Raw genomic sequence first — 14387 nt, 5'->3', positions numbered from 1 at the left:
ACATGTCATCTTGCTAATGCCATGCCCGAGAAGTTCGGCAGTTGGTCTCCTCAACCAACCTGCAAAAGAGGTGCATACAAAAAGCACGATATTCTTAGGGATTGGCACTCCCACTACTCTAACACATCTTGTCCCCCAAATCCCCATTACGGCTCACGTGTGCCATTCGTTGTCAACGAACAAAGGACAATTGGAGCGTTCAACTAGACTTGGGTCAGCCTAATGGGATTTAGATTTAATATATTGAAACAACACTTTATACTTGTATCAAGCTTCGTTAGAGAGTTAATTGTAATTACATCCCTATTGGGCCCGGATTAGTCCGACCCAAAGTACATGCCCACCTATAAATAGGGCCCTCAATTCACTGTAGAAGGGATCCAATTTTTCATGCATGCAAACACGCTGCTGAACTTATTACTCAAACTCTCCATTGTTGAGGCTCAAAGCATAATACTATTGACTCGTGGACAAAGGCTTATTAACGCCCTAACCACGTAAAAATCCTAGTCTCATTAGTTTATCTTCTTTCTTGCGAGTTATAATTCTTAATTTATTTATAGTTTCTGAAAAACTTGGTAAACAGGATGAAACTTACAATGTAGAGATCCAAAAAAGAATCTAGAAGAAACTAAGTTCAAACCGTTAAATGAAATCCAATCTATGACGAGAAGAAGAACACCACTTTGTAACTTTAATGTTGGGGGAGAAAATTGTTGGGAATTGTGCCCTGAAAGCATATGTAGTAGACATTGTTTTAAGAAATAAATAAATAAATTGAATTTGTTATGTATATATTTTATGGACTATATTATTCTGTGATATTATTAAGTAAATATTAGAAAAATTCCTAAGTTTATATATGTGATCTCAACCACGTATTTGTACGGGAGGACTGTGTTTGAGATAAATGAACTTGAATAGTTCGCAGTAAAATAAAGTTATGGAATCTTTAGATTAATTACTACAAGGACGCTCCACTAGTATTATGAATACATGTGATCTAGTTCTGGATTACTAGTGTAGCATGACACTTTAGTGGAGGTACTTTATATATTAGAGAATATATGGAACTGGACCAGATATGTTTATTAATACTTAGTTAAATACCGTTTCGAAGTATTAATTAAATATATCAACTGTTGATCATATACAAATAGATCTTAATCCTTAGGTTACTATGAACTCTTGTTTATGTTATATGAGTTCTTTGAATCACTTGTTAGGGTCTGTCAGAATGATCATGCTAGAAACTTTTGTTTAGGGAACTCATTAATGTAAATTACTGGGGAAATAGTATACATATATGGAATCTATACCTTCTCGTAAGAGATTAAATAATGGTTATCTTAAGAGTTGACTTTTGGGACTGAAAGGTTATTAAGCTCAAATTCATAATTTAGTTATGAATTAACCTTCACTAGTAAAGTCAATGGTACTTAAGGAAACAAGATATAATTAAAATGGTAAAACAGTAATTTTATTCCTGATTAATTATGAACCATTATTAGAGGGTTAATTTGTATGTAATGATTATATCAATGGACACTTTATTGTTATAAAGTACTCAGTAAATGAAATGTCTATAATTAAAAGAGTGCAGTCTCATATTTATAGTGGAGTAATCATGAGATTAATAAATTAAAATTATTTAATTAAATAGTTTAATTAATAATCTCAAATTTATTGGAGCTTGGAATTATAGGTCCATAGGTCCCCACAGCGGCTCTATCAACACTATTCAAGGTAAGAGTTGATATAAATGATAAAATGGTAAAAAGACATATTTAAGAAGAAATTTGTTCTTCGGGCTAAATATGCAATTATGTGATAATAGTTATTAATTAATTAATTAATTATAAATTAGTTGTAATTATGAAAATTAATTAATAAATAATTATTATATAATTTTCAAAATTATATAAATAATTCATTTATTATAATTTTCGAAATTATAATAAAATAAATATTTAATTTTAGAAATCAGTATTTAATTAAAATTTGTTTTAATTAATTGATAGAATTAATTAAATATCTTTATTTGAGTGGGAGATAATAATCGCATAAGTTCAAATTGGATTTGAATTTAAAAGATTGATATTTATTCAAATAATTAATTATATGTGATAATTAGTTAAAAAGATAATAGATTCAAATTTGAATTAATTATCAAGTTGTTTGATTTTATTTAATAAGGTAGTTTGAATAAATAATTAAATAATTGTGGAAAAATCTCATATCCCTAAATTATAAGGAGCTGCACGACACACATAGGACTATGTGTGGCGTGAGCTATATAAAAATCAGGGATATATTTTTTACTTTTATTTAATTAATTAATTAATGAAAAATTCAAAAGTTAGTTTTTGATATTTTCATTAATATGATAATTAATTAAATAAAAGATCAATTGTAAATTAGTTACATATTTATTTTTTAGATTTAAATATTTTCTATTTAAGTTAGACTTATCAGAAAATAAAAGATACTGAATTATTGGCTTTAAGAAAAGAACGATATTTTTCTATCTCTCCCTGAAAAAGATACAGAACCAATCTCAGACCTATTATCTTGATCTCATGTATTGAGTACATCATGTTGAATAAGATATATACCATCATTTATTCTCTAAGTGCTCACACAGTTCTTGAGGTATAGAGAACGTTGTGGAAGATCTTGGTGTGAGTACCTGGGAGCAACGTGGATAGAAATATCTTTATTTTACGAAAAGATAGCAATGACACTTGATATGCATCAAGAGGTATGTTCTTTATTCTTTTCTAGTTTATGATTAATGTATGTATATTAATGGATCCGCATATTTAAAGGTAGTTTAAAAATGTTACAAAATTTTTGTTGTACACTGGGCCAACCCATCACTATTCTGCTGCACATTAGGAAACTCGTTCCTAGCAAAAATACCATAAGGCTCATACACGAGGAGTATCTCTGTCCAAATTCTTTATTTTCTAGCCCACCATTGATGCTTGAAGCCTTTTTTAAGAGAAAAGAAAATTGAGATTAAACAAGCCTTTGAAATTTTCAAGACAAACACTTTCTTGATGAATTTCTTGGAGAAAACTTATAATCTTTGAGAACTACAGAGAGTTGAAAAGTGTGATCAATACTTCTCAACTCTAAAAGACTCATTTATAGTGTACGCACTGTCATTAAGTATAACAAATAGGATTAGAGTTTTTAAACACATTATTTTGGAGACAAAATTAGACTTTTAAGCCCCAGGCGACATGTCACCCAATGACAGGCAACATGTCATCTGTCTTGTTTTTTGTTTTTAAGTTTGGTGGTGACATGTCGCCTTCCCACTGCCTTAGGTGCCCAAAATCACTTTTAATTACCTTAAAATGATTCCAAACTTTTATGGTAAGCTTAGATATCTTATTGTATCACTTTGGATCCATACAATTCAATTATTAAGGCCTACAACAAAAACTTATATTTTCACTTTAACTTAAGTGAAGACCGTTAAGTGATTTACACCAAATTGTGTAATACTACTTAACAATTATACTTAACCAATCTCAACATGTATGGCTGCAAATAATCCAAATATTTGTTGTCGGAAAATATCTTTTTTCTTGTAGAAACATTTGTAATAACTTCCAATTTTATTTTTATTTTCCCTTTTCAAGGCTATTGTCTTTTGAAATTGAATTTCCATAATGACAATACTCAAGCATGTTTATTTAGTTGGTGTATAAATAAAATAACATGCTAAATTAAACCAAGTTCACCAATATAAGAGGAAAAAAAATAACTGATGTAATAGAGATGTCGCAATCGCAAAAGTAATTTTTTATTTCATTCGTACATGTTCATACATATATATAGGAGTATATATTGTACCTTGCCATCTTTGCCCACAATGATAACTGTTTTATTTATTAACTTTGAATCAAAACAGAAATCTAAAAATATAAGAACAACTTGTTCTTCAAAACATAATATACGTTACATGTATATTTATATAATTATGCAACTTTCTGATCACTTTTCATTGAAGAGGGACGAGAGATTTGATTGAACTCTCGAACCGAAAAAACGACAGCAAATTCAAACCACCCTGCAGATTATAATCAAAACACATCAATAAATAGTTAAGTACCGCTGTATTATAGTTTAAAAATTTAAGTATATGCTTTAATAATCATCGTCCTCATAACATAAAAGTTGGTAGTATAGTTATTGGTGTAACAACAATTCAATATCGAATATATTACACATATTTTTAATTTTAAAATAAAATATGTAAAATTCGATATTGATTTGTATCAATATCAAGGCATTAAAAGAATATGTTATGAATATAGTATATAAATGAATATTTATGAAGAAAAAAAATACTTAGAGCAATCGGTGGAAGGATAGACTTTATAAGGGCAAGAAGTGCCGCATAAGGTAGCAATATTGTTGATCCGATCATAGTCGATGCCGGGGATCATAGCTGCGCCTTGCTGGATGCAACTACAAGCTGCCCTTATATCATCTTTTGTATAGTAAGCAGCATTCAGATCTTTAATGCCTTGGCAGCACTCCGGCGCCACCGTTCCCCCGAACACGCCATAGCTTATGCACGGTGTCAGCCAGTTTGTCACTTGCTCGCACGTTATGTTGGCCGCAGCGTCCACTCGGGCAGGAGCTGCCGCCAACATCAATGCAACCACAGCTGTCACCACTACTGTAAGCTTATTGTGGACCATTTTGTGCTATAGTTGATAAGTATAGTGATATGATAATAATGAGCATAGTTCATTGTCTTTATATAGAGTGGCAAGCTCTACTGGTCCAGATGAGACCATTGAATCGATGTCTCCTTGTGCCTAATTAAAGAGAAGATAATTCAAAGTTTTAATGGAGTGTGGCAGATTTTTTTCTCTTAAGTTTTGTATTTTTGTAATTTGAAAATTCTTGGTTTGATAATGTAGTATAAATCCAAAAGGGTGTGCCTCACTATGTGGAAAAGTTTGTTGCGTAAAGTGTTTAGCTACTATATAGCTAAGGATTATTAGTTTATTAATCTTGATATTTGATACATATTAGGGTTACTATGTATAAAAATGACAAACCATATATTCTAGTGATCATTTGTGGTGGGTGGCCAAGACTGAAAGAAAAGTCTTTAATCACTTTGACTCCATTTGAGTACTTGAACTGATAACTCGCACCAGCAGAAAAGCACCACGTGCTTTCGTACTAACTCTCAACAAATAAAAATAAAATTAAAAAAATCTGATCATCACTTCCGAGGAATGGGATAATGTATAATAAATGTGTGTTTGGTAAAATTTAAAAAAATAGTTTTTTATTTAATTAATTAAAAATTTGATATTTAAAATTTAGTGACTCTATTTTTATTTATTATTTTTTAAAATTTTAATTAAAATTCATTAAAGTTTGAAAATAGAATTTTTTTTAACTTTCAAATTTTTTTTAAAACATTTTGACTTTTATTTATTTTTTTCTTCTCTTCTTTAAATCAATACTTCATTTTATATTGTTAAAAAAAATAAAAATTATCAAACACATTTATTATTTTTTGTTTTTAAAAACAAAAAGCAAAAATAATTACCAAACATATTTTTATTTTTAAAAAATAAAGAAACAAAAATAAAAATAATATTTCAATTTTTTAGTTTAAAAAATTCAAAAACAAAAATTTTACCAAACACAACCAAAATTAAAATAATTTGAAATCCAACTCATACTAACTTCCAGAAAACATTGAAAATAATGAAAACATATTAAGTCATTAGAGAAACAGCAGTAGTAGTAGTATATATAGAGCTGTAAATACGGGCCGGGCTTTCGAGCACGGCACGAAACCGGCACGAGCCCGAAAGGCACGAGCATGACACGACACGAAAAAATATGGGCTTGGGCCAGGCACGACACGAAAAAATATGGGCTCGGGCCAGGCACGACACGGGCTTAGCACGGCACGACACGAAAGCACGACACGTAAGCACGAATATAAAAAGCCCGAAAGCACGGCACACAAAAAGCCCGAATTAAACTCAAATAAATAAATAAATTATTATTATATTATCATTTTTTTATAGTATGTAAAAATATCATACTATTTTTATAGATTTTATTTCTTAAACCTTTTCTTGGTAAAGTTTTTAATGAGGCAATGTTTATTTTATTTTTATTTTTAAATTTGGAATTTTTATTGTGTTAATTAAGTAAATATACATATATATATATGTAAAAAGTAAAACAGGAAAAAAAAGTAAAACAGGTAAAAAAAAGTGGGCTCGAATTAGGCCCAGATTTTGGCTGACTTGAGGCCCATTTTTAGGGCACGAAAAAAGCCCATTTTAAAAAATGGGCTGGCCCACTTTAGAAATATAGGCTGGCACGATCTGGGCTCGGTCCAGCCCGGCCCATTTTCTTACACAAGCTGGCCCGGCCCGACTCACTTTTTTCGGAGGCACGAAAATATGAGCCGTGCTGGGCCGCCGGACTGGCCCTCATTTACAGCATATATATATGGGACACGTTAACCTCAAGCTTTTTTTTTTTTTTTTTGGCGGAGCTGGTGTCGCATTTAATCTGGGCCTTCCATTTGTAATACTTTTTTTTATGTAATGGTTATTAGTTAAGCTAATTGTTTAAACTTTTTGTTATATTTATTTTCAAAGGTAAGGGTATTTTGAAGTGCAACTTTTAGACCTGGTTACTTTTTTGCAATGTGGCAAATTTGAAAAGATGGTTGTGTCAGTTATGATTAGAGTGTTTAATGGGGTTGAAGAGAAAAACCATCACTCACTGTGCTATCACTCACCCACTCTACAGTTTCTTCCTTTTTTATTAGAAAAAAACCCCAAATTTGCTCTCGTCTAATGTCTCTGTCGCGGAAGGGGTCGGTCATGATCAAGCTTTGAAAAGAGATTAATTCTGGCAACCTATCGTGCTTCTCGTTTGTTCCCTTGGGTTAAGGCTAGTTTTTTCTCTGATGGATGATACCATTTCAATTACAAGAATGAAAAAGTAAAAAAAAAAGAGTTGGTTCATCTCATTTGGGTTTTGTGCTTTTCGAGTGAGAAATTTTTAGATTTTTTATCCTTTGATCATTTTTCACACCATTAAAGTTGGGGTTTTTTTTAGTTTGCTAGCGATGTTGTCTATTCTAGGTTGTAGTTGACGATGTTCGTGGTTTCATTGGGTTTTTTTATTTTGTTCAAGATTATTTTAGTATCAATCTGCTATAGTTGTTTAGTTTGGTTGATGTTATGTCAAAAAAATTTGAATTTGGGGAAAATAGTGTTCAAGTTTCGTAATAAGCCACTAACCTTGGCTTTAATTTTGTAATTGATGAAAATTATTCATTAAATATGTAGTAACATAGTTCATGTGCTTTGCTCCAGTCATTGGTTCATTGAAATTAACTCTCAGGCCCGATTAAATTATTGTTTTTTATTTGGTTCTTCAAAAGAAATTATGGCTATTGAATAAAATGCAGGGAAAACTAATAGTACTATTAATATGGCATGTGTGTGTGTTAGATAACTGCTAGAAGGGTTTTGTATGCACACCGAAGAAATTTTGGAGAACTATTAGTAATTAATCTTCATAATACTATGTGCATGATAATGCATTCATCTAACCTTGCTGATAGTGATTTAGATGCATACCGAAGCAATATGTGAGAATAATGAGTAATTGCTAATCATATAACCTCACAGATAGCCCCTTCATATTTTTCTAGCAAAATGACAATGTTTGTAGATAGTTCTTAAAAAAAGAATATACATTATTTTTTATTAGAGTGCATGCAAAAGTAGTGTTAATTAGCCATGTTCTTGTGTTACATACCTGAGAATAGTGATTTTAATGTCTACCGAAGCAATATGTGAGAATTATGAGTAACAAATATTCTTATAACCTCGTAAATAGTGCATTCATGTTTTTCTAGAAAAATGACTTTGTTTGTAGATAGTGCATTCATAATTCATAAAAAAGAATATACAGAAAGTGTTTTTTTAGAGTGCATGCAAAAGTATTGTTAAGTAGCCATGTTATAGTGTTACATACATGATAATAGTGATTAAGTAGCTAATCAATTCTTTTTTGTTCTTTCTCCGATCTAAAGCTGCAATGTCTATTATATCTTCCAATTCTTTGTATTATTGTGTATTTAGCACAATTTTCTATTTAATTTAGGTAGCAGTCTTAATTTTTTGCCATGTTCTTATCATGTTTAGTATTTTTCCTAAGATGAGTGATTTATAAACGTAGTGAAGCAATATGATGATGATTATGAGTTATTGACCGCTTTTATTGAATATGCACAAAATTGGTAGAATGTCTTTGAAGAAGAGAAAGTCATAATCAAATGACAAAAATGAGGACATTTCCAACAAGCGTGCAAAAAAAGAAAGAAGAAAGTTACAAATGAAGTAAGTTGGATATACATTTCAATTTTCTGTTATGTGTATCTAAATGTACGTGCACTTGGTGGTGTTCACCGTATTTTTTATATGTTTTGTCCCAGGTTGAATAGGGCTTGACAAGAATACTTTAGATTTACTTATTTCTCATCTTGCAAGTAGGGTAAAAACTAAGATAGCAAAAGGCAACAAGCAGTGTAAACAAACTCAACAAACTGAGGCTAAGGTCGATGTGAAAAAACATGGCACAATTCAGTGCTAGTGCCCCAGTGATAAGAACGTAAATGTTGCCAAAGAAATGAATGATCTACAAAAGAAAGTCATTGAGGATATAGGCTTTGGTTCTCTCCTCTTCAAGGAGGTGCCCACAGTCAGGGAACATTTGATGTGGTACCTATTTCAGCGCTTAGACCCCGAGACTATGGATCTCACCATTGGTGGGGTGACTTACCTTGTCACAGTTGAATCCCTTCAAGAAATTGTCGATTTCAAAGATGGTGGTGCACTGATTGATCCATTAATACTTAGTGATGATGTTTTTGAAATGGTGGAATCCGTGGCGGGAAATAAACATCAGATAAAAGTATCCACATTAATGAAGAAGTTGAGCACTAAAGAGGTAGACAATTTTTTTGTGATCCATTTTATGATGCTGCTCTAGGTACTTTCTTGTGCCTTACATCAGGGTACTATGTGATAAGAGAATTAAAGACCATATTGAAATAAGTTGACAAGATAAAGGCTCTAAATTGGGCCACCTTTGTGTTCAATTTCATGAAGAAGTTCGTGAAAGATTTGATCAACATGCTGAATGACCCTAGGAAAACCAAGTCCAAATACCCACATGGCTGCACATTCTTTCTTCAGTAATATTTATTATTACCAATCCCTTCAACTCAAGTACTATGATTATTTTATATGATTCAATTTATGATTCTTGAAATATTGGTTGTAACTATACTATTGGAATCACATTCGGTGGAAGCATGGGTATGTGAGCTGAAGTGTTAGTCCAATTGAATTTTGGGATGTTCAAAGAGTGAAGAGACTGGTTGGCTTTGTGTCAAAGAAGAATTGTCATGTCGGAGGAAGTGTAAGTTATATTCTATTCCTCAAGTGTGTATGGATTATGTGAACAAAGTTTTGTCTCTAACACTTTTCCTAAAATACTAATCTATGTGTTAATCTTATTGAAACAGATTCCACTTTCTACACCACTTTAAAAGCCACACATTTCTATTCAAGTACTAGGTGGTGCATTCAACCAAAAATATGAATCAACCTCTATCACACACTGTTGCAGCCTCAGGGAGGAAATGAGGTCCAAGGAGGAGAAATTTGATGCTTACCATTCTGAGATGAAAAGAAGTGTAGACCAATTCCAGAAAGACATTTCAAGTTAACTGCGACATGAGATTGCCAACTGATGGACCCAAAACGGGTATGTTTTAAATATTTATAACTCACAAGCGCACGAATCGTATATGAAATATAGTGTTCATATAAGCACGAGATTGAATCCAAATGTGTTGTTTAAAATAAAAGAGAATTATTTTAAACAAAAATTAATAAATTCTAACCTAGCTCCAAAGATTGATGAGATTTTTGTATAATGAAAATAAAATAAAATATAATAATAAAGAAATTAAAGATAATATATATGCTTAAATTAATTGTAGAAATCAAGAAGGTAAAAGAAAGATTATTAAGATAATAGAATCCACAAAATATAAATTTAATAATATTTATAAGTACAATGATTTCCAAGTTTTAGTAATAGTAGAAATTAATCAAACCATCATTTATTCAAATTAGATATTCTATTTAAGCACAAGTTTTTATAAAAATATAGGATTTATCTTCACTTTTAAAATTATAATTTCAAAGCATTTAGTGCAAATCCATCTAATGAAATAACAAATAAATTAATGAACATTATTTATAAGTCAAAACATAATATTATTGTTCTAAGCATTAGATGTGTACAATTTAATGACACATCTTACACAAAGAATATTATGTTTTTGCACTAATGAAGAACAAAGTGTAAATATGTGCTAACAATAAAAAATACATGATATTTAAGATGAAAGAAGATATTTGAAGAGGAAAATTTCATAAACTTTGTTGCACAAATGGGAAATAAACATACAAAATAAATACTATTTAGTTACATATTGTTTCATCATCACATTAATAATCTTAAAAAGATTAGAAACTCATAACTAGAATAGAAAATACAAACATAACTTAGGAAAATTTGGAGGAAAACCCCCAAATTGTTCATCTAAAAGTACATAGAAAATTAACCAAAAAGAAGAAAAAAATGAAGAGAATAGAGAGGTTTGAAAGTGTAGAACTTGTGTAGTGTAACCTCCCCCTCAAATATGCACTCCCAAATCTCTTATTTATAGCCAAAAAAAGAGTATTAAAATAATCAATTTAAATTAATTATAGTATGACAAATATGGGTAAATTATATGGTGTAATGATGATATTATGGTGAAATATGTGGAAAGATTAGGTAAAAAAATGGCATTTTTTATCATAGGGGACAAGGGGACATTGGACAATTGTTGGGCTCAAAATGGTGCAGGGGGGCTGGCTGGTGTACGGCTGGGCTGTTGGACCGTGTAGGTGCTCATGGCTGGGAGCATGCGTGGGCAAGAGGCTTGCTGCTGATGGCCGAATGGATTGCTGAAGGTGATGGGCCTGGGAAGCTGCTGCTGATGGAGCTGCTGGGGCAGAGGCTAGCTGGGCCACGCTGGCTGGGCTTCGTGGAGGATAAGAGGAGCTGGGAGGCTCGGGCCTGCATTGGTGGGCTGAAGGCTCATGTGCCATATTTTCCTTTCCTCTTCAAAATTGCCATAATTCTCCTACCATCAGAACTTTATTTTATTTTCTTTATTATTATATATATTTTTTTCAAGCACCACAATACAACAATTTCCTACAAAACAAACATAAATTAAGTCATAATCAAATATTTTTAAGTATAAAATAAATAATATTAATTCTTTAAAAATATTAATTATAACTTAATTTAATTTAGCATTTAAGTTCAATAAAACTAGATTTTTGACCTCAAACTAAACAACATTAATTCAAACAATTAACTACAACATTTTACAACAAAATAATTATAAAAACACACAAAAATATATAAAATCAAAATAAATCCAATAAATTAAAAATTACTTAAAAACTTAGCAAATCAATTAAAAACTCAAGAACTAAGCAACAATTAGCATATAAAATATGGTAAAATAACTCTATTTTGTATAGTTATCACCAACCTTAAGCAATCTGTGGTGGAAATTGTGCTTAAGATTTTGGAGAAAAAACTGAATGATGAGAAGTTAAAGAATAAGGTTGAGGCTACTACGAGGAGGAGAAGGAGGAGGAGTTGGATGGTGAATGATTTTGAGTATGAGCACTCCTCGGAAGGAGATGATGAGGTTCTGGAGATGATGATCAGGATGACATAAGCCATGGGCTTCCAGAGAATTTGGGGGATCATGAGGATGATCTAGCAGATAATTCGACATCTAGTGAAGATGGAATAGATGATCTTACGAAGGTGGATATCCCACTTCATCCTAATCATGTGGCTCCCACTCTAATGGACAAGGAAACATAAAATTTTGAAGAAGTGATCAAAATTGCAAAGGAAACTGCTGGGAGGTCTCCCTAAATTTCAGGATAGTCTCTTAACTTTTCTGTGAGTAAGAAAATTGTGGAGGATGCTACAAATATTGATGGGAAAACAACTAATATTTATGGAGAATTTTCTTAGATTGCTTTGAATGAGGAACTTGAGTCCCTGGCCATAGCACAATCACAGACCTCCCGTGAAAAATTTCCAGATCTTGGGTTTGGTGTTTTCATAAATTCCTACATTAAGGCATTTAAGATATGGGGTAGTAATGGAATAGTAGTGATGCCATTCACAAATTTAAGGAGAAAAACAAACTCTGATGAATTCAGAGTGACCCCGTTTGTATTTGGAGATAATCTGCCTAAGTTGTATGCTTCCAATCTTACATAAGTTGGTTCATTTCGTTTACCATGTTGAATTGTTTCCTTGTTATTAATTAATTTGCTTGCAGATACCCGTTGGTCAAGTTTAGGAAGCTTGAGATTAGTAGGACCAAAATGGCATGCCTAAAACCAAAGATGCAGATCATGGACACAGTACATACTTGCTTTTCTATTTACTTTGTTCCATGTGAATAATCAAATAATATTGAATACTAACTTCTATGAGTTTCAATTGCGTGTAGGTGGCTACCTGATATGCCCACATCCCCACGTTGAATGAATGTGCCACCTCACCGAAGGGTGTTCCGCAGTTTTGGTTCATGCCTTGTTGTGTATCTGTAAGTCAACTTTTCTTTGTGTAAATGTTTTATATGTATACTAACTTGATTAATGTATTGTTCTTCTATTTATAATGCAAATTTGGGCTTGGCAAAGTCAGTTGTGAAGTTCTCTAAGGAACAAGAGTGAGAATAAATGTTTTGTGGTGACTAAACAGGTTCGCGTCCTAGTAATATTTTATTTCATGTAATTGTTATCAATAAAATTGTAGTTGATATACAAATTTCCTCGTTCATTTACAGATGGTGGTGCCCATAATATCCAAAGCACTGGGTGATTATTGGTTTGTGACACACATCGACACCGTGAAAGAAAAGGTGTTGATATATGATTCAATGAAGTAGGACAGAAACAAGGACGCCTGCTTGAAGACAACTTTGGAGATGGTAAGTGAATTTGGATCACAATTATTGTAAATGTTTAAGAATGTATTAACATTGCATCTAAATTTCATTATTAACACATTTGAATTGCATGTGCACCTCATCTTATTACTCTGGATGGACTGTTCGATCTTGCTTCTGCCCTAAAACTTGGACCAAATTTTTAATTTGCAAATCTACTGATAGAATTCGCTAAAGATGTCCCAACACAGGACAATGGGGTCGATTGTGGGATTTATTTCTTGAAATTTATGGAAGCATTTTCAAATCACGAACTCATTGGTCATGCATGTGTTCATTCCTATACTTTTTTTTAAGCATTTCACATGTGTTCATTCATTATCATCGTTTCAGCTATAAGCATTTATAAATCATCGTTTTGGGTTCAAAATGTTTATTTTGAGCATATAAGAGTACCCAATAAGTTTGGGAGCATTTGAGGATGTTTCAAGATAAATTTTGGAGCGCAAAGTCAGAGACATCGACAATGCGTCGCCCCTGGGAGGCGATGTTGGGAATTGTGCCCTGAAAGCATATGTAGCAGACATTGTTTTAAGAAATAAATAAATAAATTGAATTTGTTATGTATATATTTTATGGACTATATTACTATATGATAATAAAAAGTAAATATAAAAAAAATTCCTAAGTTTATATATGTGATCTCAACCACATATTGGTACATGAGGATTGCGTTTGAGATAAATGAACTTGAATAGTTCGCAGTAAAATAAAGTTATGGAATCTTTAGATTAATTACTGCAATTATGGTCTACTAGTAATATGAATACATGTGATTTAGATCCGGATTACTAGTGTAGTAGGACACTTTAGTGGAGGTACTTTATATATTAGAGAATATATTGAACTGGACCAGATATGTTTATTAATACTTAGTTAAATACCGTTTCGAAGTATTAATTAAATATATAAACTGATGATCATATACAAATAAATCTTAATCCTGAAGTTACTATAAACTCTTATTTATGTTATATGAGTTCTTTGATTCACTCGTTAGGGTCTGTCAGAATAATCAGGCTACAAACTTTTGTTTTGGGAACTCATTAATGTAAATGGCTGGGGACATAGTATAAAGATGTGGAATCTATACCTTCTCGTAAGAGATTGAATAATGGTTCTTTTAAAGGTTGACTTTTGGAACTGAAACGTTATTGAGCTCAAATTCATAATTTAGTAATGAATTAAC

At 31.6% G+C, this 14387-nt stretch overlaps 1 protein-coding gene and 1 long non-coding RNA gene across 2 annotated transcripts; one reads left to right on the top strand and one right to left on the bottom strand.

Moving 5' to 3' along the window:
• Nucleotides 1-3795: 3795 nt before the first annotated feature.
• Nucleotides 3796-4802, bottom strand: LOC133789687 (non-specific lipid-transfer protein 1-like). Its single transcript, XM_062227462.1, has 2 exons — nt 4366-4802; nt 3796-4084 (listed from the first exon to the last, which is right to left on the bottom strand). Exons 1-2 carry the CDS (start codon nt 4719-4721, stop codon nt 4075-4077), a joined length of 366 nt encoding a protein of 121 aa, XP_062083446.1. The 5' UTR covers nt 4722-4802; the 3' UTR covers nt 3796-4074.
• Nucleotides 4803-9195: 4393 nt separating this feature from the next.
• Nucleotides 9196-13380, top strand: LOC133789686 (uncharacterized). Its single transcript, XR_009873662.1, has 6 exons — nt 9196-9507; nt 9614-9855; nt 12524-12608; nt 12698-12793; nt 12891-12951; nt 13037-13380. It is a non-coding gene; the product is annotated as an uncharacterized LOC133789686 (long non-coding RNA).
• The last annotated feature ends 1007 nt before the right edge of the window (nt 13381-14387 follow it).

Source organism: Humulus lupulus, chromosome 7, assembly GCF_963169125.1.
Source record: "Humulus lupulus chromosome 7, drHumLupu1.1, whole genome shotgun sequence".
Lineage (NCBI taxonomy): Eukaryota > Viridiplantae > Streptophyta > Magnoliopsida > Rosales > Cannabaceae > Humulus > Humulus lupulus.
The sequence above is the reverse complement of the archived record's forward strand: the minus strand, read 5'-3'. Positions and strand labels throughout refer to the sequence as shown.